At 44.7% G+C, this 25,362-nt stretch overlaps 1 protein-coding gene across 1 annotated transcript in view; it reads right to left on the reverse strand.

Annotated features, from left to right (window-relative positions):
• Window positions 1-3,729: 3,729 nt before the first annotated feature.
• sdk2a (sidekick cell adhesion molecule 2a) overlaps window positions 3,730-25,362 on the reverse strand; it is a 120,465-nt gene continuing 98,832 nt past the window's right edge. Inside the window, exons 32-45 of the mRNA XM_084071674.1 lie at window positions 24,831-24,901; window positions 23,821-23,956; window positions 23,396-23,452; window positions 22,711-22,812; window positions 21,946-22,061; window positions 21,226-21,412; window positions 19,013-19,150; window positions 17,440-17,601; window positions 14,825-14,950; window positions 14,554-14,718; window positions 13,566-13,706; window positions 10,864-11,008; window positions 7,285-7,414; window positions 3,730-4,943 (exon numbers count right to left, since the gene is read on the reverse strand). Coding sequence (XP_083927800.1) covers window positions 4,518-4,943; window positions 7,285-7,414; window positions 10,864-11,008; window positions 13,566-13,706; window positions 14,554-14,718; window positions 14,825-14,950; window positions 17,440-17,601; window positions 19,013-19,150; window positions 21,226-21,412; window positions 21,946-22,061; window positions 22,711-22,812; window positions 23,396-23,452; window positions 23,821-23,956; window positions 24,831-24,901 — 2,102 coding nt within the window. The 3' untranslated portion in view covers window positions 3,730-4,517. The remainder of the gene's footprint in view (window positions 4,944-7,284; window positions 7,415-10,863; window positions 11,009-13,565; window positions 13,707-14,553; window positions 14,719-14,824; window positions 14,951-17,439; window positions 17,602-19,012; window positions 19,151-21,225; window positions 21,413-21,945; window positions 22,062-22,710; window positions 22,813-23,395; window positions 23,453-23,820; window positions 23,957-24,830; window positions 24,902-25,362) is intronic.

Genomic DNA, 25,362 nt, shown 5'->3' on the forward strand with positions numbered 1-25,362 from the left:
TGTAGATTTTGAAATAGACGATATAGAGTGGCTATTTTCAAAATAGTTTTTATGCATTTTGAAAACTTGTGAAATGGGACATTCTGCGTAATGAGTAGCCTACTTTTACTTTTGGTACTTTAAGTACATTTTGATGCCAATACTTTTGTACTTTTACTCAAGTACATTTTTAATACCAGACTTTTAGTTGTAAATGAATATCTCTTCATTGTGGTATTGATACTTTTACTCAAGTAAATACTATGAGTGCTTCTTCCACCACTGTTTAGTTACATACAGTTGTCAAAAGTTCTGTTCAGAACAGTAAAACGTTATCAGACATGTAATTTATACATGAAGCTCAACAACACTGCACAAAATATGTTTTGTTATATTCCAAGTATCTAGTCATAGGCTAATTCAACCATTTGTTTGAACTTGCAGCCTATATTCTAAATAGTAATGTTTGGACAAAATAGAACATACTTTTCTATGCATCTAGTGAGAAAAGGACTCAGTCAGAGGCACTTCTTCACCTCAAAAGTGGTGTGGCGTCGCTGATCTCAGGAGAATGGAATGTGTGAATGGTTGACCATTATCAAAGGGCAAAGTAACATGGCCAGAATACACACCTAATCTTTTGTTTTTTATGTCCCTCTCCCTAAGTCGTTCTGTGGTGAGTGTATGGCCTCTCACAGTATTTAATTAATGAAGTGAATTGCACTTGCAAGCATTATTTTCATCAAGCATGGTACTTACCATATATTGTAGGAATAAATAGTAAACATTGATTGTTTATGCCTCACAGGGGGTTTAGTAAATGACAACAATTGCTGCAACAATCTGTCTACTTTCTTCCAAGCCGCGTGCAATAAAAGCAATCTCAGTCCTCTCGTAATGCAATTATAACTTAAAGGACTGTAGCCTATATTCTGGACTATATATTACATATTCCAAAGTCAATTCTATGCCTTTGGCTGTGTTCCCAGCAGTCTCTCCAGCTGGCTGATGAGAGAGCTGTGTGTTTGTGAGTAGGATTTTAATGAGAATCTCAACTTCACTGCCTTTTTGTTTAGACAATAAATGGCAATCTTGTTCCACACTGCATTATCGGTCTGGGAAAGTTTCTGCAACTAAACTGCATGCACCCATTCTCAGTCTCCCAACAGCCTGACAATTAAAACTCTGTCCGCCTCCCTCCATCCCACTTTCCGTCACCTTGAGATCAATGTTTTCCGGCCTGGAATAAGGAGATTATCCAGGATTATTCTGCTACCCTCCTCCACATTTTTGAGTGATTGCTCAGGATCGGGCTGACGTCTTCCCTATGAAAGATAGATATACAGCAAAATCCTCAGTGTTGATCTTATATAATGTTAAGATTCTACAAAATAACCAAATGGATCTGTAAGGGTCCATTTGCAGTCTCTCTGAGTTAAATTAACACTGAGGTTTTTACTATATGCTTCTGCATACCATTTCAATCTCTCTAGTTATAGGAATAACTTTATAAGGAATAACTTTACATGACATTTCTCACTGTAGGACAGTACCATTTCAATCTGATCACTCCCAGAGACGGGCTGTGGATACCCCAAAATGTGCCTGCTTAACACATAATCAGCAGGGATGTTTCATTAATATTCCAAAGTGTTCTGATGTTGAAGCATGAAGAAAACCCATTAGAAAATAAAATAATTTATTTTGAAGTAGTGCCAGTTTCTTAATGTTTGCTTCAGGATGTGAACAGTTATATATCTACAGTGGAAATAGGACAGGTGATTTTCTGGACCTAGTAGATTGGCAGTGTGGATCTATCCATTATAGGCCTAGGTCCCCCACACAGCTGTGTCCTGTTCAACTTTTACAAAGTTAATGTATCAAATCAAATCATTTTACGCAAGTATTGGCATTTGCATGTAGGGCCTATAACACACAAGCATGTTGAAGAGCGTTGTAAAACAACTGGAGATGAGAATAGTACATGTGCTGCATGAAGCAGGCAACTCCAGGTGGTCTCAGTGACGTTTTATATCAGTGTCATGTTGCGCTGTAACATGACAATTGTACTGTAGCATACAGTAGTTTATGGCACTGTTTCTCAATGTCTGGTCCGGGGCCACCAGGGTCCGAAATCTCCAAATGGACCCTTATGGGTCTGTAACTCGGAGTGTGCAAATGGAACTTTTTTGGGGACAACACCCACTGCCTTTTTGCACATTAATCCCATGTACAAGGCACTGTCTTTTGTCTATTAAAATCGCACCTTAACTAACGTCCACAGTACATCATGCACACAGTATACATCTGCTGCTATGCTCACGCACCTTTATCTTATCTCAGGTACTATGTGTAAATAATGTAGATCATTTGTTTGTTTTCTTTGATTGATCTCTCTTCCCCCTTGCCAACCCCCCCTTCTTCTTCTTACGTTTCTTTTTTTCTATGGAAATAACTTGCACAAAAACGAATTGCACCCACTTTTTTAAACTTCTGTAAATCTGTGATGTGACAATAAAGCTGATTCTGATTTTCTGATTCTGACCCCAATCTAAATTGTAAAATCACCAGTGTTAATTTAACTCAGAGAGGGGTTCATTTGGTTCCATTTGTACACTCTCAGAGTTACAGACCTGCAAAGGTCCTTTTGGACCTGCGGTGGGCCTCGGACCCGATGTTGAGAACCAGTGGTTTACAATATACATGAAATGGCACACATGGGTCCTTGGTGATGCATTCCACACACAGCTCATATTGGTGATATATACAAAGTCTCCACTTGGTCAACTTTTAACCCATGCATCCTTACCGAGGGCCTGTTTTTTAAAATCTATTTCCGTTCTCATAAACAGACCAACCTTCACGATACACCATCGCAATTTTCCTATTTTGGATTGATAAATGTACCGTGTTACAACAGATTCTTGGTAGTTTTATTTCCTTTCACATTCTTTAATATTTGCTGAAACCAGGAATCCAGCATGCTATTAGACGATAGTGTCTGGGAAGTGATGGTGAAACGCACGATGAGGTCATTGGTGAGTCAACATTGATGCTGTAACCGTACAAGTGGCAGTCTACAGTTGTAAACTGATTACATGCCCATATCATCATCACATATTACCAAAAGGCCACCTTGCATTTGGTAATACATCTCTTGATTTAGTATTTTGTCACCTGTTTAATAACTTGCCCCATTCATGCACTTCTTTATCAGACACATACAAGATAATGCTTGGTGCAGCTGTGAGGATGCTGTGTTATGTTATGTGAACAAAGGATTGTGCTTTAGTCCTCAGTGAAATACTGTAAATAACATTTAAAGCTGCAAACCGTAGCATTTACTACTTGACCTATTCGGGATTCGAACCCGGGTCTCACATGGGAGGGCCGACATTTCTATTGCTGGACTAAGACGGAACACCCTGCTCGTGGAGTGCGAGATTACGCGTTGAGCTTCAGGCAATAGACTACCACTTGGCAAACAGTAGTGTTGCTATACCCACGTACCCAGGGTCTACATTTCTCAAAAGAAGAGTTAGGAGACCACCTCCCAACACCACATGTTGTTTTAGTTATATTGTATCAACCCTATTAGATTGGGGGGAAAAAAACAACAACATTGTATTCTCTAAAAAGAAGTTCCGGATTGCAGCTTTAAGCCAATTGAAATGAAGACAGTAAGTTCACCTGCTTTGATTGAGTTAAGAGGGTTCCAGCATACAGTCCACATAACTCCCCAGAATACTCTAAAGGTGCCACACTGCTTTAATGCGATTCATAATATTGTCACTAGTGGTGTTCTCAAAATGTATGCTTTTAGCTGGTCAATACAAATATCTGATAAACAATATGAGACAAATACATACAGTAAACACATATGCAGTTCCATCAATGATTAGGCAGAGTGAGAAGGTCAAAGGCAGCCATGTCACTGCAGTCAAGGCAGGCCCCGGTGACACATTTGCCTTCCTCCAGGTCAAGAGTTCATTTCTCTCTTTTGGTTCATTTGTTCTCGTCTCATGTTTCCATCGTACTTTGTCTGCTCCCTGCAGCTCTGCTGGTTCAAAGCCCATAGTTCAATAGTTATAATAGCTCTCATCTTTATCAAGGATATTTTTTTTAAATGAGGGTTTTATTTTCTTTTACCCAGAATCTCAGATTCTCTCTTGTTTACATACATGATTGAAGCGACTAAATCAACTTTCAAATGATTGTCTTTTTCCGAAAATACGTACTGTAGCACATGGATTAACCGACCATACACACTTATAAATTCCCACTCAAATGCTTGTGCACGCACACACACACACGCACGCACACGCACACACACACACACACACACACACACACACACACACACACACACACACGTTTACGCACACACACTCTTCACAGAGGAGAAAATGTTATTGAAGATGCCTGCCTAACACAGAGTAAATCCTCTGTCAGATAGCATAAAAAAAAGGAAAAAAAGCTAAGTACAAGCGAACCAACCGTCCTCAGGGTCCTGCTGTGATTGGAGGGAGAGCTATGTGTCAAACAAATGAGGAGAAGCCAGCGGTCGGGGGGGCCTGAGAGGCACAGCCCAGGCTACTGGGGGGGCGGTACAAGGTGCCGTGCTGGCTCGGGGGTTCCGAGGACAGCAGGGACGGGGTGGGAGTCCGGCTTCCTCCTTTGGACCTGAACAGAGTGCTCTGGCCAGGACCCAGCGGGGGCAGTGGGGGGGAGATGGTGCCCTGCTGGGGCAGCAACGGGGGCAGGGGGGGCAGGGGCGGCGGGTGCGGTCGGGATTCCTGCTCCACCAGGGGCTCGGGCTGGGAGTAGCCGTACGCCGGCGGGCGGGAGACGCCTTTCTGCTGCCTCCGCCAGGAGTTGTAGTAGGTGGGGTCGCTGATGTAGTGGTTGACGAAGGAGTGGGTCTTCTGGCGGCTCTGGTCCATCTCGTATTCGCTGTCGCTGCCCTGCGAGTGGAACCGAGGAATTTATGTCAGACAGGGAAATGCTTTATAAGTAACTTAAGCAAACTTGAAAACATCCACAGTACATTGTATCCACCGATAATGTACCACAATCTACTCAAATCAAACACTGCTTCTAAACAGTGCCTTTGGTCACGCACCAAATGTTAATGCAATACTCTGGTTATTGAAATGGTAATGTAAACACCTTCCTAGCTAAATTGGATTTGTTGTTCAATATTTCAGTTTATTTGGACATGGTTGGATGTCTTTTGGGTTTATTAATGTACGTAGTATAGTATGTCTGAACACATAGCTGTTGGATGAAACAACTTCACCGCAAATAGGAAGCATTTACAAGCCACCACGGAAAGACTATTACCATAATCACACTACTGCTATGCATGTAAACACTTCAATCGAATAATTGCCATAACCTGATTATTCCCAGTAATCAGGGTATTAGCGTGCATGCAAACACACCTCAATAATCGTACATTTGCAACTCTCCAAGGATCCGTGGAAAATATTAACATAATATACATAAGTTCATTATAGCCCTGTACTGTGGAGCACACATGTTTTAAGAATGACTCCTAGAAATGGATAGAGAGCATTTGAAGGGTTTCAGTTTGTTTATGCTGCGTGTAAGTGTAATCCATCAATCGCGGAGGCTACAATTGTTACTTTGGGTGACTCTTGTCACTTTAACTGCCAAAAAAATAAATTGAATCCTTTGCCAAAATGACTCCTACATTAAACATCAAGTCTAAATGTTTTCACTACAATAAGTGAGGAAAATCTGACAGTAATGTATGTCTATTATGCCTATCAAGTGCCTGGCCGTCACTTGATAGGCAAGTGCCTGGCCGTCCCCTGTTCCTCTGAGGGGCTATAGTTGGACACAGGGTTCGATAAAAATGTGTTATTGTGAGCTTGTAGATCTGCTATTTTTGAAATTGAAGAAAATATAAATAAAAAAAAGCCTGAAAAGGTTTAGAAAATACGTCGTTAATAAACAAACCATTTTAATTAAATTGTTAAATAGTGATATTAAGAAAACAAATGTCAAACATTTCTAACAGTCTGAATTTCCCCAAAGGAAATATATATGTATTTAATTCAGTTCGACCAGAAGCAGGGATCAAACATATCCCCACCGGCGATAAAAAATGAATGACCAGAGGAAAGATATCAAAGCAGAGGCATGGGCTACCCCCCCCCCCCCCCCCACCCCCATCAGCCCCAAGCAAATGGATCCCTGGTTGGACAGATGTTGCAGCTCCATGACTTCATTTATTTGCTCAAGGGCCAGGTAAACAGTGGAAGGCTACGCGGGGGAGAGGAACAACACCGGCTTGCAGTTCCCGGGAGAGCTGTGTATATTCAGACCCAGTTGAACAATGTTTTGACTGTGCAGGTACCTGATAAATATGCTATGAAGATCCAGCACCAGGTGTGGAAAGACAGATGTTCTCGCCTACTAAGCATGGAGGAGGTGGGGGGTCTCATGATCTACCACGATCATCTATTCTCCTGTTCTCTCCATCGGCAGCCATCACTCCCCACTAAACCCATTTTTACTCTGGACCTCCCCTTTCCTACACTGTAAAATCCACTTTTTTTTTACTGTGTTTTTTACTGTGTACACACACACACACACACACACACACACACACACACACACACACACACACACACACACACACACACACACACACACACACACACACACACACACACACACACACACACACACACTGACCCATCCACGTCCTTGTCCGGAGCGGACAGATTAACATGACATTTCCTGTTTTAGGAGAATTAATAAGCGGTGACGACAGTACGGGAGACTTGAGACGTGAGAATGTGACTCATATGGCCTTCCCACAAGGGAGGGATCACTCATAAAAACTGAGAGACAGATCATCCGGGTCATCGCTCATGGCGGGCCTATGTCAACAGACAGCGCATCGGCAGCATTTTTGAGGCGATGAGTTTGAGGGCATCCCTCAGTTTTTCAGGCTGTCGTTAATTCATTCTCGGTCTTTGAAATTAGGCTGCGGTCTCTATTTATTGGTGGTGAGAGTGGGGACGGGAGTGTTCTTTGGAGACGCTGCTCCGAGCAAAGTGGTAATTATGTGAAATAGAAGATACCGAATGTGTCAAGAGGGGGTGGAGAGAGTGATGGCAAGAAAGCATTTTTGGGGCGACTCTGACTAAAATAACTTCCATCGCTGTAAGAATGTCAATCTGCCGGAGAGTTCGTGCTTGAATTTAAAATGTTGAAAATGTTGTCCAGGCCTGGAGAGACAAATGACCTATATGAGCGTGCATCTCATACCTGAGAATCTGATATTTCAGAGGGTTTCTCGGTCAGGCTGCTGCTTTCGGCCGGAATCAGGTCATTATACTTTGTGCTGACATCCTCGTCGGAGTAATGCAGGCTGCCTGGACTGGGCCGGGGTGGAGACCTGAACACACAGAGAGGACAGTAGACATGAGTTAGTTTATGGGACTGGTTGTCAAAAGGTTTCAATTTAAAGGATCCCCAGTTTGGTATGCATTAGGTCAGTGGTTCTCAAACCTTTTCATTGTCAAGGACCCCCAAAATGATATGTACTGTATTTGGCTGCGGACCCACCCCATCTCAAAAATATTTTGTGCTATGAATTTTTCAAAAATAGCAGATCTACAAGCTCATAGATGATGAGCTATGAGCTTGTATATCTGCTATTTTTGAATAGCCAAAGTATAAAGTATGGTTAAAGTGGTTAAAATGTTTGTGACGCTATATTAGCTAATTTTGCTGGGGACCCCCTGGTACCCTCCCAAGGACCCCTGGGGGTCCCCAGACCCCACTCTGAGAACCAATGCGTTAGGCCACGGACCCCCATTACTCTGAGTGTACAATTGGAGCCAAATGGACATTTTGCTTGTACACAAGAGTTTCATTTGGTTCCTGACTATCAGCAATTCCCCTGGAACCCCTTCAAGGACCCCTGTTTTTTTTTAGAACCACAGAGGTATAGAGAATCTCAGCCAGAAAAAGAAAAACACCTCATTTTAGTTTCTCCTCACAACACAGTACTTGTCATTCCCCGCCCACAGTTTTTTATCTCCCTTTCGGGCGCAACTCAAGCACTCGAAATCAGATACGGTTCCCCGCTGAGATCAATAAGAAAATGGTTAGTCCTGTGACTGACACCTCAACAGTCTGATGACTAATGCACGAAAAAAAGATTTTTTTTGAAGCCTCTCGCCTCAAAGCTTTACCTCCTGCGGGCAGGTTCCGCTGGATTAAAGACCACGTGCTCGGCGCGCTCTCATTGATTAAGATAATGATCCCGATGATAGCTCTCTTCAGAGGGAGTGTGACAACAACAGGATGGATTAGTCATGCATTCTCAGAAGCCACTGAAACATAGAGCGATAGCCCATAAATGGTTCTATTCCCTTGGACCGTCTCTCCCTCTGATCTCAATTTAAAATCATTCGCGTGGAATGCAGACAGGGGGGTTGGTGGGGGGGGGGTGCACAGAATTATACGCTACATAACTCTGTCCGTCGGACGGGCCGTCATGAGACGCAGAGGACTCGCAAGCATGAGAGCATCATCATGGAGGAACTCGCTGTGCCAATTAGAGGCATCATGCAGAATGACTGGGTAAGTAAGAGTAGTCCTTCCAGGTCGAAGGGAAAACGACCTCTTGCTTTTGGCCGGCTCCGGCCGTTAAGCCCAAGTGAAGCAGAAACAGAGACATCTGTGTGTGTGGGTAATTGTTTTTCTCCTCCTCCTGCGGTAATACACCACCGCTGTGTCGCCAGAGGCCGGCCAGAATCCAGCATTGGACCACGCAAACTGGACCGGACCGCAGCGCTCGCTCACATCACAGACTGGACTACTTTTACTTTGCTCATCAACACATATACCTCATGCTGCTGTCTCTCTCTACCAAGGGAAGTGATATGCTTCAGGAGGATTAATATTTAAGAACAAAAATGGACTTGAAGCAAAGTTGATCCAAAAGGGTGACTGAGAACTAGACGGGCGTAAAAAATGCTCGGTTGACAACTATCAAATTAAGCTACTGTATGCGGAAGACGGTCTTTGAAAATCAAAACTAAATATGCCTGGAGGGGCTTTGCATAAGGCGTGAGCAGGAGCTGTAAATCACTGCAGGAAAGTCAAGGATGGAAGACACAAAATGACAGTGACCATGGAAGGGTTAACATGACAAACGAATGTCTTCCCCGCGAGCCATGATAAAATATCCATTTGGAATTCAGAGACGGTTCAGGCAGAGAAAAGAAATGGATGGGGCCAGAGGGATGGGAATGCGTGTGTGTGTGTGTGTGTGTGTGTGTGTGTGTGTGTGTGTGTGTGTGTGTGTGTGTGTGTGTGTGTGTGTGTGTGTGTGTGTGTGTGTGTGTGTGTGTGTGTGTGTGTGTGTGTTGGTGGGGAGGGTTATATTAACCCCTACCCTTCACACATACCCCCCCCCCCCCACTGCTTTGAATTATTTAGAAAGTACTGTACGCCCCCCCACTCCATCTTATCCTCCCCCTCATCCCTCGTTCCTTCTCCCCCCCACACGGGAGGCCCACCACTCTGCTTCTCCAGGCCACAGATCATTAGCAGAGAATACCAGATTGGAGCCCTTCAAAGGAGTGGGTGCACAGCTCAAGGCCTTTTGATCCCATCCGCAGTCTTTGCTTGGGTTGATGGGAAAAAAGCAAAACATAACACAACACACACACACACACACACACACACACACACACACACACACACACACACACACACACACAGACACACACACACACACACACACACACACACACACACACACACACACACACACACACACACACACACACACACACACACACACACACACACACACACACACACCCTGTGCCCTACAGAAACCTCTTCTCTCTTCCTTCTCGCTGATCAGAGCAGATCATGAATTGCCCAGCGTCTGTCCACTATGCCTCAACATGAGGCCCATCCACCAACCCTAACATGTGAGCTGTGTCCCATCACAGACCAGCTTCTTACAACAGAGGCCTTGTGGAAGTCCTGTTATCTAATGTTTAGCTAAACATTACCACAGGAGGCAGGCTGCCAAAGTCCTGATGGATTGAAGGACGCGTTCTCTCTCACACGGCATTGCACTTTACTGTCGAGAGGTCGCTCTCACGGAGCTACAATCCAGAGTGTGAATTTAAATCTGAGGGTGTAAAAAATGGACCCACGAGGGTCCAGTTTTACACTCCCAGATTTAAACGAACACTCAGGATTTCAAAGCGTGCCGAGACGTGCTCCGAGATGTGCTCTGGGCCGACGCCAGATTAAGATGGCCGGCGCTGACCAATAAGCACCCTTTGTCTGAAGCTGTGATGGGATGACAAAGAGTGCATGCAAAAGCTCATGAATGCTAACGGAGCACCATTGTGTTGCTCTCTTATATAAGTCACTGCTTCACACATTCATGCACACACACACACGCACACATACTGAACACACACACACGCACACATACTGAACACACACACACACACACACACACACACACACACACACACACACACACACACACACACACACACACACACACACACACACACACACACACACACACACACACACACACACACACACACACGCGCGTACTGAATACCAATGAGGAGAACGGATGGAGGCTGAAATTAGCAGCTGGCCTCCTGCAGACTTGGTTTGTTCTCCCAAGACTGACAAACTACTCAGAACAGAGAGATGGAAGCGAACCACACTCTATTAAGTATTCCTGCCAGTACATAAGACATTAGACACAATGGGGGAAGGAGAACTTGTTAGCGGTGATTGATTTATGACAGCATGGTGATTGAAAGCACCATTCTGGTGAGCATAACTGACCGTGTGTATATGCCGTTCTTGCGACAGAAAGAGTTTTTGACTGACAGGCGCCTGTTGTTGAGCTCCAGCGCCGGGAAGCGTCCCTCGTCCAGACGCACCATCTCTCCGTGCGTCAGAGGCAGCGCTGTGCAGTTGGAGTGGTTGCCTGTGTAGGAATGCGGGGACACTGTGTGAAGGTTAGTTTTTAGCAGCGTTCATTTCAAGAAGAAAACCAAAACAAAACAGAGAGGGGAAGGGCGGACGGGGGTCATTTTCTTAACCACTTAAGTCCTTTATACTTTGTTCTACGACAGGGTGAATTAACATAGATCTTTGATTAAATTGTTAAATTGTACTATCAACAAACAAATCAGTCAACATTTCCCAAAAGGAAATAATGCAGACTGAACAAAAGCAGGGATGAAACATATCCCCACCGCTGATACACATGAATGACCAGAGGGGGGATATCAAAAGCAGAGGCACGGATTTCCCCCGCAACCCCCCCCCCCCCCCCCCTCCCCAGCGAATCGAAACCTGGTCTTCACTTGTTAGTCTTCAGTTCAACTTCATGTATGGCGTTAGGATTCAAGCCATGTAGGGCTGTGGAATGTTAGATTAATATAGTGTGACCTTCACTCAAATCTCTAAGGATTACACAGCAACTTCCCTCTAAAAGGCGAGATGAGACAGGCGAGGCTAAAGTTCAGTAAAGTTGGCAATACAAAGCAAAATCCTCAGTGTTAAGTTAACTATTACAAGTTTTACAGTTTCAGGGTTGAATTAACACTCAGGATCTTTCTGCATCGATATTGCAACTATTTATTTATTGGAGCTAAAAGATTATGTATGTAGAGATGTTTTGGTACAGAGGCCTTGCCCAGCGAACATGTTACACAATACATACAGTATGTGCAAAATAGTGTTGATGTTGGTCACATGCCTGATGCCAGAACTGATCTGAATGCCATGTTGAAACAACAGCATTTTCCACCAGCCTTGGCTCAGGCTGTGTGGCCATTAAAATAATCTAAATCTGAATCTAACTCTGAATAAAGCAAGACTGTCTTCCATTTTTGTGAATGGAAGATGCTCCTCCAGACACCCAACACTCAGTCAGTCAGATGTAGAGGGGGGATTTTGAGGTGTGAGATTTGGCCGAGCGTAGGCTAGAGGCTCCGGTGACCTCTTGTCTTCCTGACTGGTTACTGTGATCTCACCCATGCTGGTCCTGGGGCCCAGTGGCCAGCGCTGGCCCCCCGGTTAAACAAACAGCCGACAGTGGGACAGAACAGCGGTGCGGCGCGGAGAGTGTTAAGGGGTGGGATTGAGAGGGCATAAGAAGCTGTCTTTGTGTTCCCACACAAACACGGGCCTTGTCTGGGCCGGTCCAGCCAAAACAGTGTTTACTGACCCCGGGATCCTGGCACCGCACTAAATGCTGACCAGGCTAAAAAAATCCACGGGCTTGACCTGACCTCTCTCCTATCCACTTATTCCCTTACCCCCTTTTTCTCACCACTCTATCATTCTCCACTGGGTGGTCGAGTGAACGGCCTCCTGCCAGCTCCTCCTGGCTGCTGGGTGACCAGATCATTACTGGTCCATTAAAGCCTTGTTTTGACTGTGTGTCAATCAAACCAGCATGTGTGGTATTAAGAGATACCAATACATGACATAACACTGAGTAGCTGTTGCTACTCATTCAGCTCCATTCCCAATCCTCATGTGATCTGAATAGCACAGTGCCAGTCAAGTCTGTGATGTCACCCCTATAGACCAATTATTTGTTTACTAACGTTGAGACTGGACGCACAGGTGATTGTTTCACGCAATCAATTCCCAACCTGTTGTTTTGGGCTGCGCTGGTTTCAGCACACCCCAACCCCCTCTTGTGTGTTGGCTAGTGAGGAGCGTCCTAGCGAGACCTGATAGAATGGGTTTCATTGCACGCATACTGGTTGCACGCATACTGGTTCTTATCAGTGTGACGTCGTCTGTTAAGGGGTCTATACCTGGAATTGTTCAGCATTGATGTAAAGCCTAATTTATGCTTTTGGATTGAGGGGACATGAGAGAAACTGTAACATCTTACCTACTGTATATGTTCATATCTTGAGGAAATGTACTGGGTACTAAGCTTTACATTCCCACGATTATTTTATGCTTTCTATTCCGAAGGCCTGGAGATTGTAAAAAGTATGTTAAAGTACTGTATTCTTTGTCTAACTGGAGCCATTTGTTTTTAGTTTTGTCTTGGTAAAGTCCCCCTTGAAAAAAAAAGATTGTTTAACTAAATGGGTTTCCTCTGCTGGTTAAATAAAGGCTAAATCAAAATGAAAAACAAGCAGGAAGCCTGTAAATCTTGTAAAGCCTGTATAAATTACTCCAGCATTGCAACCCCCGCTGAACCACTTATTCCAGGCATTGATCCTCGTTGTAGTTAAACCCGACTATTCTTTGGGCTGTTTCAGTTCAGCTTGAGCATCGTTTTTCACCTGTCAGCCAAATCGAGTGAGGAAACCCAGGCAGTTTGGATAATTGCGCAAGCCTCCGCACTCTTAACTTTAAAAGATAGTTTTCAGATGTGTAATCATTAAAAAGCAATCCCCGGCGAAGCCGTCCCAGGAAAAAAGAGACGCTCCGATCGATCGCTTGTCAAGTTGCTGAGGCAGAGAGAGCAATATTCACATCAGAGCTCAGCTGAGGTGCCTGTTGCCTACCTGAGTCTGCCTTCTTAGTGTAATTCTTGCTCTGGCCTCGGATGATGAGGATGAAAACGAGTAGGAGGATGAAGATGAGGCCCACCAGAGCGATCACCACCAGGAACCACCACTCCTCGTAGAATGGAGATACTTTCTGGGCTAAATACATTAGTGATAAGAAACAATGTTAAAACCAACAAGTAAACTAAAGCAACATATGTTTCATTTGTCTCTCTCTGTCTTTCTCTCTCTCATGAACATTATCCATACATCTCTATAATGATATCTTTTATTTATTGTTGCTAATGGTTACTGTGGTTATTATTTAACTTTCTGTATTCTATGTATTATTATTAGGGATTATTTTCTTTGTGTACATTGATACAGCCTAATACAGTGCCAGTTCAGGGTGTGGCTGGCATTTGGAACACATGTCAGTTCCGAGCTGGCTGGTTCTGGAGAACCGCTCACCTGATCGACTCGACACGGCCCTTCCTTGGGTGTGAAGTCGATCGGGTGAATGGTTCTCAAGATATGCGAAAGAAAGTCATACAGACATACATACAGAGATTCCTGGAATATATAGATATGGTTATGTGTGTGTCTGTTTTTGGCTGTGGTGTAATGTTTAATGTGAATAATGAATAATAGAAAAACAATAGAAAAACAATAAAATCCTCACGGTCGTAACATTTTGAGCTGGGAGGCTCATCCTCAGACCTTACTCTCAGGTCCAAGTAAGAGCCTCCCAGCTCGAAACTTTACCACAATGAAAGCATAACACTGTTGTGTGAATTTTTGATCCAGCAGACCAGCACCCAGCTCAACAGGGTATGCATAGAATCTTTTTGACGCCTTTTTCATGAATAATGAATAATCCCATGGCAATGAAAATAAAATCAATTAATCATTAATTCATTAATCATTAATTCAATCATCATTAATTCATTCATCCATTCACTCACTCACACATTCATTAATTCATTGATCAGAAAGGGTGATTAACCTGATATTGAAGGGGATGGGGCACTGGGAGAACCGTAGCCATAGTCATTGACCCCAATGACCCGGAAGTCATAGGTGACCCCTTCTCTTAGTATGTCCAGGTTAAGTGTGTATGATGTCACTTCCTTGGGAATGTCTTTGATGAGGATGTCCCAGAGTCCTTCATCTAAAGGCAAGATGAGGAAATCATATGTTGACATTCATAACGGTATCTCTACCGTATCTCACTATTATGCCTGAACGACAGAGGGCTTTGTGGAGGTGGGGCTCACCGGAAGGCCTGGCCTCAATGACATATCGCGTGATGGGGGCGCGGCCTGGATCTCCACTGGTCCAATGCAAGGTGAGGGCGGTGCCGTAGCGAGAGAAAAAGGGCTCTCCAGGGGGGCCTGGGGCTCCTTCGGAATACAAATGAGAGCAAAGCAACACAACAGCTTAGAAATGAATGACAGACTGAACTTCACAAGGGCTTACAGACACAATCAGGAATCATTTACCGTTTCCTCAACCGCTTTGATGCACCCATCAAATTTAAAACGTGATTCTCAAATTATATTTTTATAAATTAATTCTCGAAAAACAAAACCCCACAGCATTACTGTAACGCAAATGAGCACGACATTATTTCACAGATTGTACTCAGACGGCAATGTACATTTAACGCTCGCACACAAAGTTGTTCATTGGGTAAAACATTTCATGATATTGTTTGACAGACAGACAGACAGACAGACAGGCAGATAGATAGATGTAGTCAATCAATCAATGATAATCCCATCCCACAGGTGCAAAGTGTACACTCACATAACTCCATATGCATGGTGGTATGACAGGGGTGAGAGGGGCAAACAGAGGACGGACAGGTAGAGGAGGATGGGGGGGGGGGGGGTGAAGATGTGTGAATATTTCAAACGAGATACGGGCCATGTAGTGAACAATGGCCTGCGTATGGCTGAATGACCGCGATCATATAGCTTTGCAGGACGCTGATCTGGTCCGGGTCCAGAGTGGACACGGAAACAGAGTGTGCAACGGTGCATGTACTACTTGTGTATGTGCAAATGACCAGATACAGTATGTGGGCTCTAATCTAGACCAGATCAGACTGGTTAATTTAGGCGTACTGTTTAGGTACTGTGGAAATTAGCCTATTGACTTGAGGTTAGGCTGAAGCAGATCTTAGAGTGCTGCCTCGGGCCGAACCGCTCTACTGGGGCTTCAATCATCCAGATGTTCAGGAATGTAAGTAGGCTACTACAGTATACAACAGGTCACATACACACTACTGCACATCACTGCACTGTATCTGTAACTTGGCCATTGTGCGGGGTAATACACATACAGACTTTAATGTATAATTAATGGACTGTCCCATCAGTTTTACTGTAAAATGTTACCACCTCCCCTCTCTGGTGGCGAGTTTTCACATCAAAGCAGGACGAGACAGTCAACATGATGAGAGCAAACAATGCCATTAGACATCAAGTGATTCAGTGTTTCGAAACATCACCCTGAACAAAATTAGATGTCATGGTAGGCCAGGAACATCACTGGGACATCACACCACAGTGGATGTGCCAGCCCAGCGTGGGGGTTAACAATGTGTGCAGCAATATCAGAGACTGGTTTAATCCAGCATGTTCTCCAGCCATTGAACACTACAATACAGCCAGTCTTATTGATTTCTTGGGGGGCTTTATAATGCTCTCATCCCTGAGAACGAGAGAGGAGTGGTGAGGCCTGATAATTTGGGACAATGTCAGTTTTCACTGCTCCATTCTTGTCAGAATGGTTTGCTGCCTGCAGCAAGGGAGGACACACACACACACACACACACACACACACACACACACACACACACACACACACACACACACACACACACACACACACACACACACACACACACACACACACACACACACACACACACACACACACACACACACACACACAGAGAACAAGAGAGGAGTTCAGACTAGAGTTTGAAATTTTAAATGCTTCTACTTGAGACATTACAGGGCTGTGCAGAGAGTGCAAACGTTTCAGTCCATGTTGGTCTTTCTTTCCTCAGTGCAAGCTGTGCTTTTCCCTGACTACCGCATCAGAGAAGACAAAGAAGTCTATTTTTTTAAGGTGCAGCTCTACCCTTGCGAACCAATGGTTTTCTGGCAGCCATCCGACTCCGGTGATGGAGTCATTCCTTAATCCAATTGAGGAAAGTTTTCCAGCGTGAAGTTGGAAGGTCTATGATCACCAAACGTACAACCAGTTGTCTTTGCTATAGGTACAATGCATGCTGATTGTGAGGGCATCGCATCTATAAACTACGGAGGGTGAAGGCGCCATGCCAAAATGTTTTTTCCGTATATGCCTTGAAAGGCGAGACAAGCCTGGACAAAGGTGGACAAAGCATAACAGGGAAGAAAGACTGGTTGCTAAATAATATATGCGCGCTGTAGACGAACATGAATAAACACATTTCTTTCTTATTTGTGTGTCCAGGAAATTGCGTGTCCAGGAAATACAGTAAAAATGTTTTCTGTACACTAATGTGTGTACGAAAATGTTTAAATGTTGTACAATGTACAGTTTATCACAATTTTTTTCTAAATGTTTTGGAGTATTTAGTGTCATGGTTTACACAATAATCAGAAAGTGCTATACATTTGGTGACGTTGTAGATATTGACTGACTTTGTGTGCTTTGATGATGCATGCGGTTAATATTTTGAGTGTTATAGGCTATTTTTGCGTGGTGGGTGTTATGATAAAGAAATGTACTCTTTGGGGAACTTACACTTTTGAGAATTAGGTTAGAGTTTCAGGAAATGCATGAGCGATTGAGAAAAAAAACAACAACATAATCTGATGATTGACAGTCCCACCTTCTCCTGGCCCTGTGGTGATGTTGGCCTCCACCTCAGGGCCGTACGTGAGGGTTTTGGCTCGCACGCGGAAGTTGTAGGTGACCCCGTCCGCCAAGTCCTTGATCTTCATCCACAGGGGAGCGCTGCCCTTCACATCTACTGTCACAATCTTACTGACACCTGGGGTGCGAGGAGAGGAGTCTGTACAGGAAACACTAAGACTCTAGATGCTGCAAGCGACAGGTTGGCACATTGAAGCTCTCACTCTCACAACACAGTGGCATTTTCCGTGTGTGTGTTCTTGTTTTAACCCATTAACCCGGGAAAGACCGGGAACGCATCTGTGTCAAATCAGATTTCTTTGGCTATTTGGTATACAGCAGATATACAAGCTCATAGCGTGGAACCGAGTGCAGCGCTATGAGCTTGTAGATCTGCAATTTTTGGAAAAATAGTGAAAATATTAGCAAATCTTTGAATATATACATTGTTTTTAAAGCGAACATTTGCTTCAGGGGACTCTGCAAATGTCTTCTAAATCCCAACGGTTTTCTGAAAAACGTATGCTGCCATATCAGTGGTTCTCAAGCTTTTTTCATGTCAAGGACCACCCAAGATTATATGTATTTGGCCACGGACCCCCATCTCAAAAATCTTGTTCCAGGGACCCCCCAGGAGCAAAGATTTGAGTTACAAATGTTCGCTTTAAAAAAAAAATATATATATTAAAAGATTTGCACACATTTTCACGATTTTTCAAAAATAGCAGATCTACAAGCTCATAGCGCGGCACTTGGTGCCGTGCTATGAGCTTGTATATCTGCTATTTTTGAATAGCCAAAGAAATCTTAAAATGACAAAGATGCGTTCCCGGCCTTTAATGGGTTAATGCATGCGAGCGTGCCAAGCTCACACGTATAAAAACAAAAACACATAAACAGAAAATGTACACAGACGCACAGACACACACATATAGAGATTCACATCCACGAAGAAAGCAGCAGAAACAGACAGATGGCCGTATAGAATACTAATATAGTCAGATACAGTCTCACTCACATCATGCCACATATGGCAGCATAGCCAGTGATCAGATCTTCCAATCTCTCCATTGACTTAACTGTGGAATTTGAGCGAGTGTATCCCTCAACATATTGGCATACACAGACTATTATTCCAAAAGCGCGCCAGATAGGCAGACAGGCAGATAGATCAGAGGCTCTGCTTGGCTTTGCTCTGAGCCCATTAGAGGGGAGTCCAGGGACCACAGCAGCTTGTGCTTAGTATTCGATCTCTGCTCCCAATTACTTAAGAATCTGGTTTGGGCAGCCAAACTTCAGCCAGCTATTGGCCGTACCCCGCTCGGTGAGAAAGGAAGTTCTGGACGGCTACACAGAGTCACCCCAGAGCACTCGAGCAACCATGCGGCATGGTACGTTCCTATAGGGCACGTTACCCATCTGTAACAGATCAGGGCATGAGCTTTAAACTGTGTAATAAAATAAAAGAGAGAGAGCCCAACAGGGTGAACAGCAGCTGGGGAATGTCAAGGTAACAGCATAGTTATTAGGCTACAGGCGGAGTTTCTCACCGTCCACTGGAGTGCAGGGCTCATAAACCAGGCGGTATCCCTCGATGATACCATTGGCGTGCTTGGGCTCTCCCCAGGACACGTTGACGGACGTGGTGGTCAGGTCACTGAAGTGGATGAAGCTGGGAGCACTAGGGGCTTTGGGGAAGGAAGAGGGGAGGATTATGGATCAAACGTTTATTGTCATTGACTTCAGATGAAAGGGAATTACTGGCATTACTTGTAGCCTATGGCAGAGGAGGCTATGAGCGCAGTCAATCAATAATCACAACATGCTAACTGCAATGTCTCAGATTATATGAAAGCATGGAATAATCATGGGATAATGTGTTGCTTTATTTGTTGCACATAAAAAAAGCTCAAACTGTTTTCTGTAGTCTTATCACTGCTGCCCCTACTCTACTGGCTCACCTGCCAGAGAAGACCCCACTGGGAACATGTAGCGCCTCTACCCTACTCCTCACCATCCAGCACCACCCCCCCTCCTGCCTCCCAGTTTCCCTTCAGTAAACACAACCAATTGTGCTCGTATGGATGCTCGGCCAAGCCAAATGCACCGCGGTGCATTTAAACCCCTTGTCTCTTTACCCCTGCACCACAGAGCGCCCTTAGCAAATACACTCTTTTATGTAGCGTCATTTAGGTAAGATCAAGAAAAAAAAAGCTGATATGGGGTTGGCCAGTGGTGCAAAGAACAAATCAATACAGCAGTGAAGAGAAAACATTTCCTGTGTGTCTGTCTGTATCAGCAACAATGGAAAAAAGAACAGATAAATGGCAGGAAAAAAGCAAACTCACTGTACACACAGAGCAGCACAAAAAAAGCATCTTATGACCTTGAGCAAGAAGCTGTGAGAATTCTGCCTGCTGACCCAAACCAGGCCCAGCTTAGTGTCACAACTTAGCCACAATTCTGCATAAAATTCCCCAAAGCTTGTGTTGGCTCATTTCCCAGCACCCGATGGTGCAGAGAGCCAAAATTCCTGGCTGTGTTTTTTAAGTTCTCAGCACTTTGTACCCCTCGCCAATGTCACAGCCCTTAAAAAACGGAGGGGGGCGGGGCGAGTGAATTTGATTCTGTAAACCGTTTTGTGTGCTGAAACCGCAGAGGGACTGGTGCTGGTCTACGAACACAGTCTCCTTTGTGCAGCTGTGACCAAAAAACCTAATCCACATGTGTCCGCTCACTCCACATAGTGCCTTCCCTTCTCCGCTGTCATCAGCCTTCCTTCCCCATGGCCTACCCCGGGGGGAGGGGACCCTCGTCTCTACCCTTATGGAAATCATTACAGTCCAAAGCATGGTCCATCCATACCGTATATGCAATATTTTCTAGAAGATGGCGTCAATAGCCATGTCTGCTCAGCTATAGCTGTTCTCTTTTGCACAGTGTGGTGCAGTGATTATAAAAATCATTATTATTATTTTGCAGAAAAAGTGGAAAGTTAAGTTGAGAATTCAATACTTGAACGCAATGCACGATGGGTAAAAATAGTTTTAACCCTTCATACTTTGTTGACTGGAGTCTCCCAGGGGCCTATACTTGGTCCCCTCCTATTTCTCTTTCTACCAAATCTCTTCGCTGAAAATAGTTGATCTACAAGCTCACAATGTGTCGTATTGCAATGCGATGTGAGCTTGTAGATCTGCTATTTTATCCCAGTGTTTGCCTATTATGACATGCCCAGAATAGGGACGCTAGGGTTCAAATGGTTAACACTATTGACCAAATGAATTTCCTCTTCACGGGGACGGACGTGCAAAGAGAGAGGGAGAGAGAGAGAGAGGGAGGCGGAGAGAGAGAGAGAGAGAGAGAGAGAGAGAGAGAGAGAGAGAGAGAGAGAGAGAGAGAGAGAGAGAGAGAGAGAGAGAGAAAGAGAGAGAGAGAGAGAGAGAGAGAGAGGAGGCGCTGAGAGAGAGAGAGAGAGAGAGAGAGAGAGAGAGAGAGAGAGACAGAGAGGCGGCGAGAGAGAGAGAGAGAGAGAGGCAGCGAGAGGCAGCGAGAGAGAGAGAGAGAGGCAGAGAGAGGCGGAGAGAGAGAGAGAGAGAGAGAGAGAGAAAAGCGAGGAGGCAGCATGCAGCTGGGGTCATGTGGAAACTGAAAATGTCTTCATTATATGGTAACAACCACCCTCACACTTTTACTGCTCTACAGTAAATGGCTAACAACACCATCTGGCCACCTCAGCCTCCCCACTGCACCACGCACTCACCTGCTTGCTGAGTGCGCCCTCTGGTGGGCAGGGAGCGAGGCCCGTCCCCGGCGGCGTTGAAGGCGGCCAGACTGATCATGTAGGTGGTGTAGCCCGTCAGGTTCTTCAGCTTGACGCCCAGCTCGGGCAGGAACAGCGTGCGCAGCCGCTCGGTCTCGTTCTGCAGCTGGAATTCCCAGAAATAGACCTGCAGAATGGAATGAAACACGAGCATGATACAGAATTTACTTCATTTGTTTATTTATTTTTAAGTGAGAAAAGGGAAGGGTGGTGCACCGTAAAATCCGGTGTACACAAGTCTGACCATTTATGGGTATTGTTTTTAAACTCGAGTTAATAATCAGAGCTAATAATCCAGGACTTATTTTATTGAATAAAACATTATTCATTTATTATTCATTAACTCATTTGTATGGTACAGTATGTTAACACAATATAACTAGAACATCTGCAGTGGTTGGAAGTGGTCTCCCTACTCTTCCATTGAAAGAATTAGACCCTGGTGTTAGGACAATGTCAATAAAGTTATTTGAAGCAGACGGCACACCGGACTGTACACGATCAAAATTGCTGCAATTGCCAGGCGATTGTCAGGCGAGGGACGAACAGGACATAAAACTTATGGAATGTAGCTTTAAATTGACACTTCTACATTTCACTGTGTGTCAGTGAGGCTATTTCGCAGGAACATAAAGTAAACATAAAGGAAAAATATGGCACCTTATAACCCTGGATGTCTCCATTCTGAGCGTCCAGCGGAGGGGCTTCCCATGCCATCTCCAGCTGTGAGGCTGTGGAGGACTGGACCACTACGTTTTGCGGTGGGGCAGTGGGTACTAAGAGGATGACAGGGGTAGAGAGAGGGTAAATAACTTTGTTACTAGCGAACCAACGCTCATAATGAGACACAAAACAAATGCTGAAAAGAGAACATCACACTTTTTTACCATTTTTTAATACAGTATATATACTGTACATCGTAGCACTGTAAAATGCTGTGTTAATTTAAAAGAGTAGATCACCCAAAAAATGACTTCATATTTCTATCAATTCAACACCCCATGAAGCCTCAAGGCTTCATGGGGTGTTTCATTGATAGAAATATTTAGTCATTTTTTGGGTGATCTACTGTTTTAAATTAACACAGCATTTTACAGTGCTACTGTTATTTGTCGCATTCCTGAGCCAATAATTTGATGACTGGCGGAAAGATGCTAATGTCTCCTACCGGAGACTCCGCCGGTCATCAAGTTATTGGCTGAGGAATGTGCCAAAATAAAAATAAATCTCCATGAATTCAAGGCTTCATGGGGTGTGTAAGATTTTTTGGGGTGAACTACTCCTTTAACTCTGAGGGTCCATTTTGTTCCATTTGTGCACTCTAATGAGTTACAAATGGGAAACGGTCCATTTGGTTCCATATCTATGTACCCTCTTAGAGGTAAATTCACACAGGATTTTACTGGGCACGCGCCACAAACTCACCTGCTTCTCCGACAAACACCTCCTGAGGAGCGCTGCTGGGCCCCTCGCCGACGGCGTTGTACACGCTGAGACGAATCTCGTAGCGCTTGTGCTTGCTCAGATCTGTGGGGAGAAAGAGAGCGCCGAAAGTGCCCGTTAGTTAGGATAGTTTAGGAGAACACAAACCACAAGCAGCAGCGAGGCTGCATGAGAGCACGCGCCACCACAACGTTGCCCGGCGGCAAACGCAAAGACGGCATCGTGAGCTGAACGACAAACGAAGGCAACAAACAGAAGGGTGGCATTACGAGGCGCGCAGATTAAAGAACGTGGGCGGGAGGACACAGAGACGATTTGTCAGTGATTAAAAAGAGACCAAAAACAACCACAGTGGAATAATGACAGGGGGGGGGGGGGTGGCTGGGGAATAGCCCAGTGATGATTAAAGACATAAAAAAACACATCACACAAGAGAGTCAGCACACAGGCCCTCGGCGGATGCAGCTCAGAGATGATGATATGATACACACACGCACGCACACACACACGTACACACACACACACACATACACGCGCACATGCACGCACGCATGCGCGCACCTAATACGAATGAATATTCAAGCAGCAAATTTATATGGAAGTGTAGAATGAAACAGATGGAGAGCGATGCATGAAAGGCAAACACTGGAAAAGACGAGCGACTTACTGTCGAGTTCATATTGGGTGAGAGAGGATTCGCTCAGATTCCTCACACTGTAAGGAGCTGGGTGGTGGATGGAGCGCAGGGTGGGGTTGGGGGGGTGGGTAGAGAAATAAGAGAGGTTTGCAGGACGGGAGGCGGAGAGGGAAGTACAGAGAAAAAAAAGCAGATAAATGACAGAGAAGATTAGCTTTGTCATCGAAGGTTATTTGCATAATAGTCACTGCGGGGCTTAGGCATGCTACTGATAGCATCAAAGCCAAACTGAGGGATGAAAAAAAAGATATAAATATATATTCAGCACTTTAAATGCCACCACTTTAAGATTTCTCAAATCTGGGGGATCTGTATTATGGAGGACTGTTGTTGGGTAAACAACTAGTTGTGAGGGTTGGTTGGGGATTGGGGGGGGTGAAGGAGGGTGGTCTTACCGGTGAGCTCGGCCCAATTGGCCGCTGGGCTGTTGACGGTGCGGACGGAGAAGCTGCGCAGCCGGTCGTAGTGTAACTCCCGGTACCGGACCCTGAAGCCCAGGAGAACACCGTTGATCTGGTCCTCGGCAGGGGGCTAGAACCAGAAACATAAACACACTCATCCATCATGACTACTCGTGATGGCATCCTACACTTCCATCTCTTGGCCCACTTCTCATATTGGCACTGCCCCACGTCGTATTTGCGGGGTGGGGTATCGTGACGTAAGAGGAAAATGGCTGCCGCGCGATCCTCAGTTTTAATCTAACTCTGAGAGTGTGCATGAAATGTACACTCTCAGAGTTAAATTAGAGTTGAAATGCATAAGATTTATGTCCTTTCTGCGCAGGAGATTACATTTCTGCCAGTGAGCTAAGATGGAACACCTGCTTGGGCAGGGGAGATATTGCACTTTGAGCCACAGGCAGAAGCACTTGACGAACCACTAGTGTTCCTACCCGAACACAGGCACTACATTTCTCAATAGAAGAGCAGGGATACCACTTCAAACCACTGCAGACAGTGTTATATTGTATTAGCATACTCTACCTAATACAAATGGATCAAATTAACATTTTATTTCCCCCAAAAAAATCTGGATTGCAGCTTCACTGAAGATTTTACTTGTGTGAGAGGTCATTGCAGCACAGCTAAAACACCAGGGCTTTCACATGCTCACCCAGTCTGACCTTGTGCTACGTACGACTGGTTAATTTTAATGTGGGTACCGGCTCATTTTAATGTAGCAGCTCTAGGAGTATATCAATGGTTATTGCTTATTCAGTGGTTGCACTTGTTGTAAGTCACTCCACATAAGAGCATCATCTAGACTCTAAAATGGAACTGCGATGCACAGTGTTTCCTAACTATCCATTAGCCACCCCTTCAGGCCAACAATATATCCCCCCCTCCAGCCGCCTCAGATTCAGAAATCCAACCTGCAGGCAATAAAAATGATGCCGCCTTACCTGCCAACGCACCAGTACGGACGTGGTGGTGTGTGGTGTGACAGACAGGATTATAGGGGCTTTGTCTGGGGCTAGGAAGATAACAAAAGACAAACATAAGGGATTGCGCTGTTAATAATCCAACAAAAGCTAAGGGCGGCGATACATAATTCAAACAGACTGCCACAGCCTAGCTCGAAGGTAAACACACGTACCGGTGCTATTGATTTCAGTCATGCACCGTGGGAACACAACGTCTAGGCTCGAGTGAGTAGGCAGTCACGACAGTACAGGCACCAAATACTTTAATCTCAAACCATCAGCTCCTAATGAATGTGATAGCTTACACAACTCTGGGTAATCTACTAGTGTCTGCTGTCTGTCAGTCTTAGTAAGCACGGATTTCTTGGGGTTTCAAGAATCCTTGGCAAAACAACAGGTTTGTTTATTGCTGTATCAAGGACCCCCTTGAAAACGAGACGAAGCATCTCAAGGGGCTTATCCTCTAATTACATTTTTGAAATGAAATAAAACTATAGAAGTCACATTCTTA

Source organism: Gymnoscopelus microlampas (assembly GCF_963454915.1).
Source record: "Gymnoscopelus microlampas genome assembly, chromosome: 11".
NCBI lineage: Eukaryota > Metazoa > Chordata > Actinopteri > Myctophiformes > Myctophidae > Gymnoscopelus > Gymnoscopelus microlampas.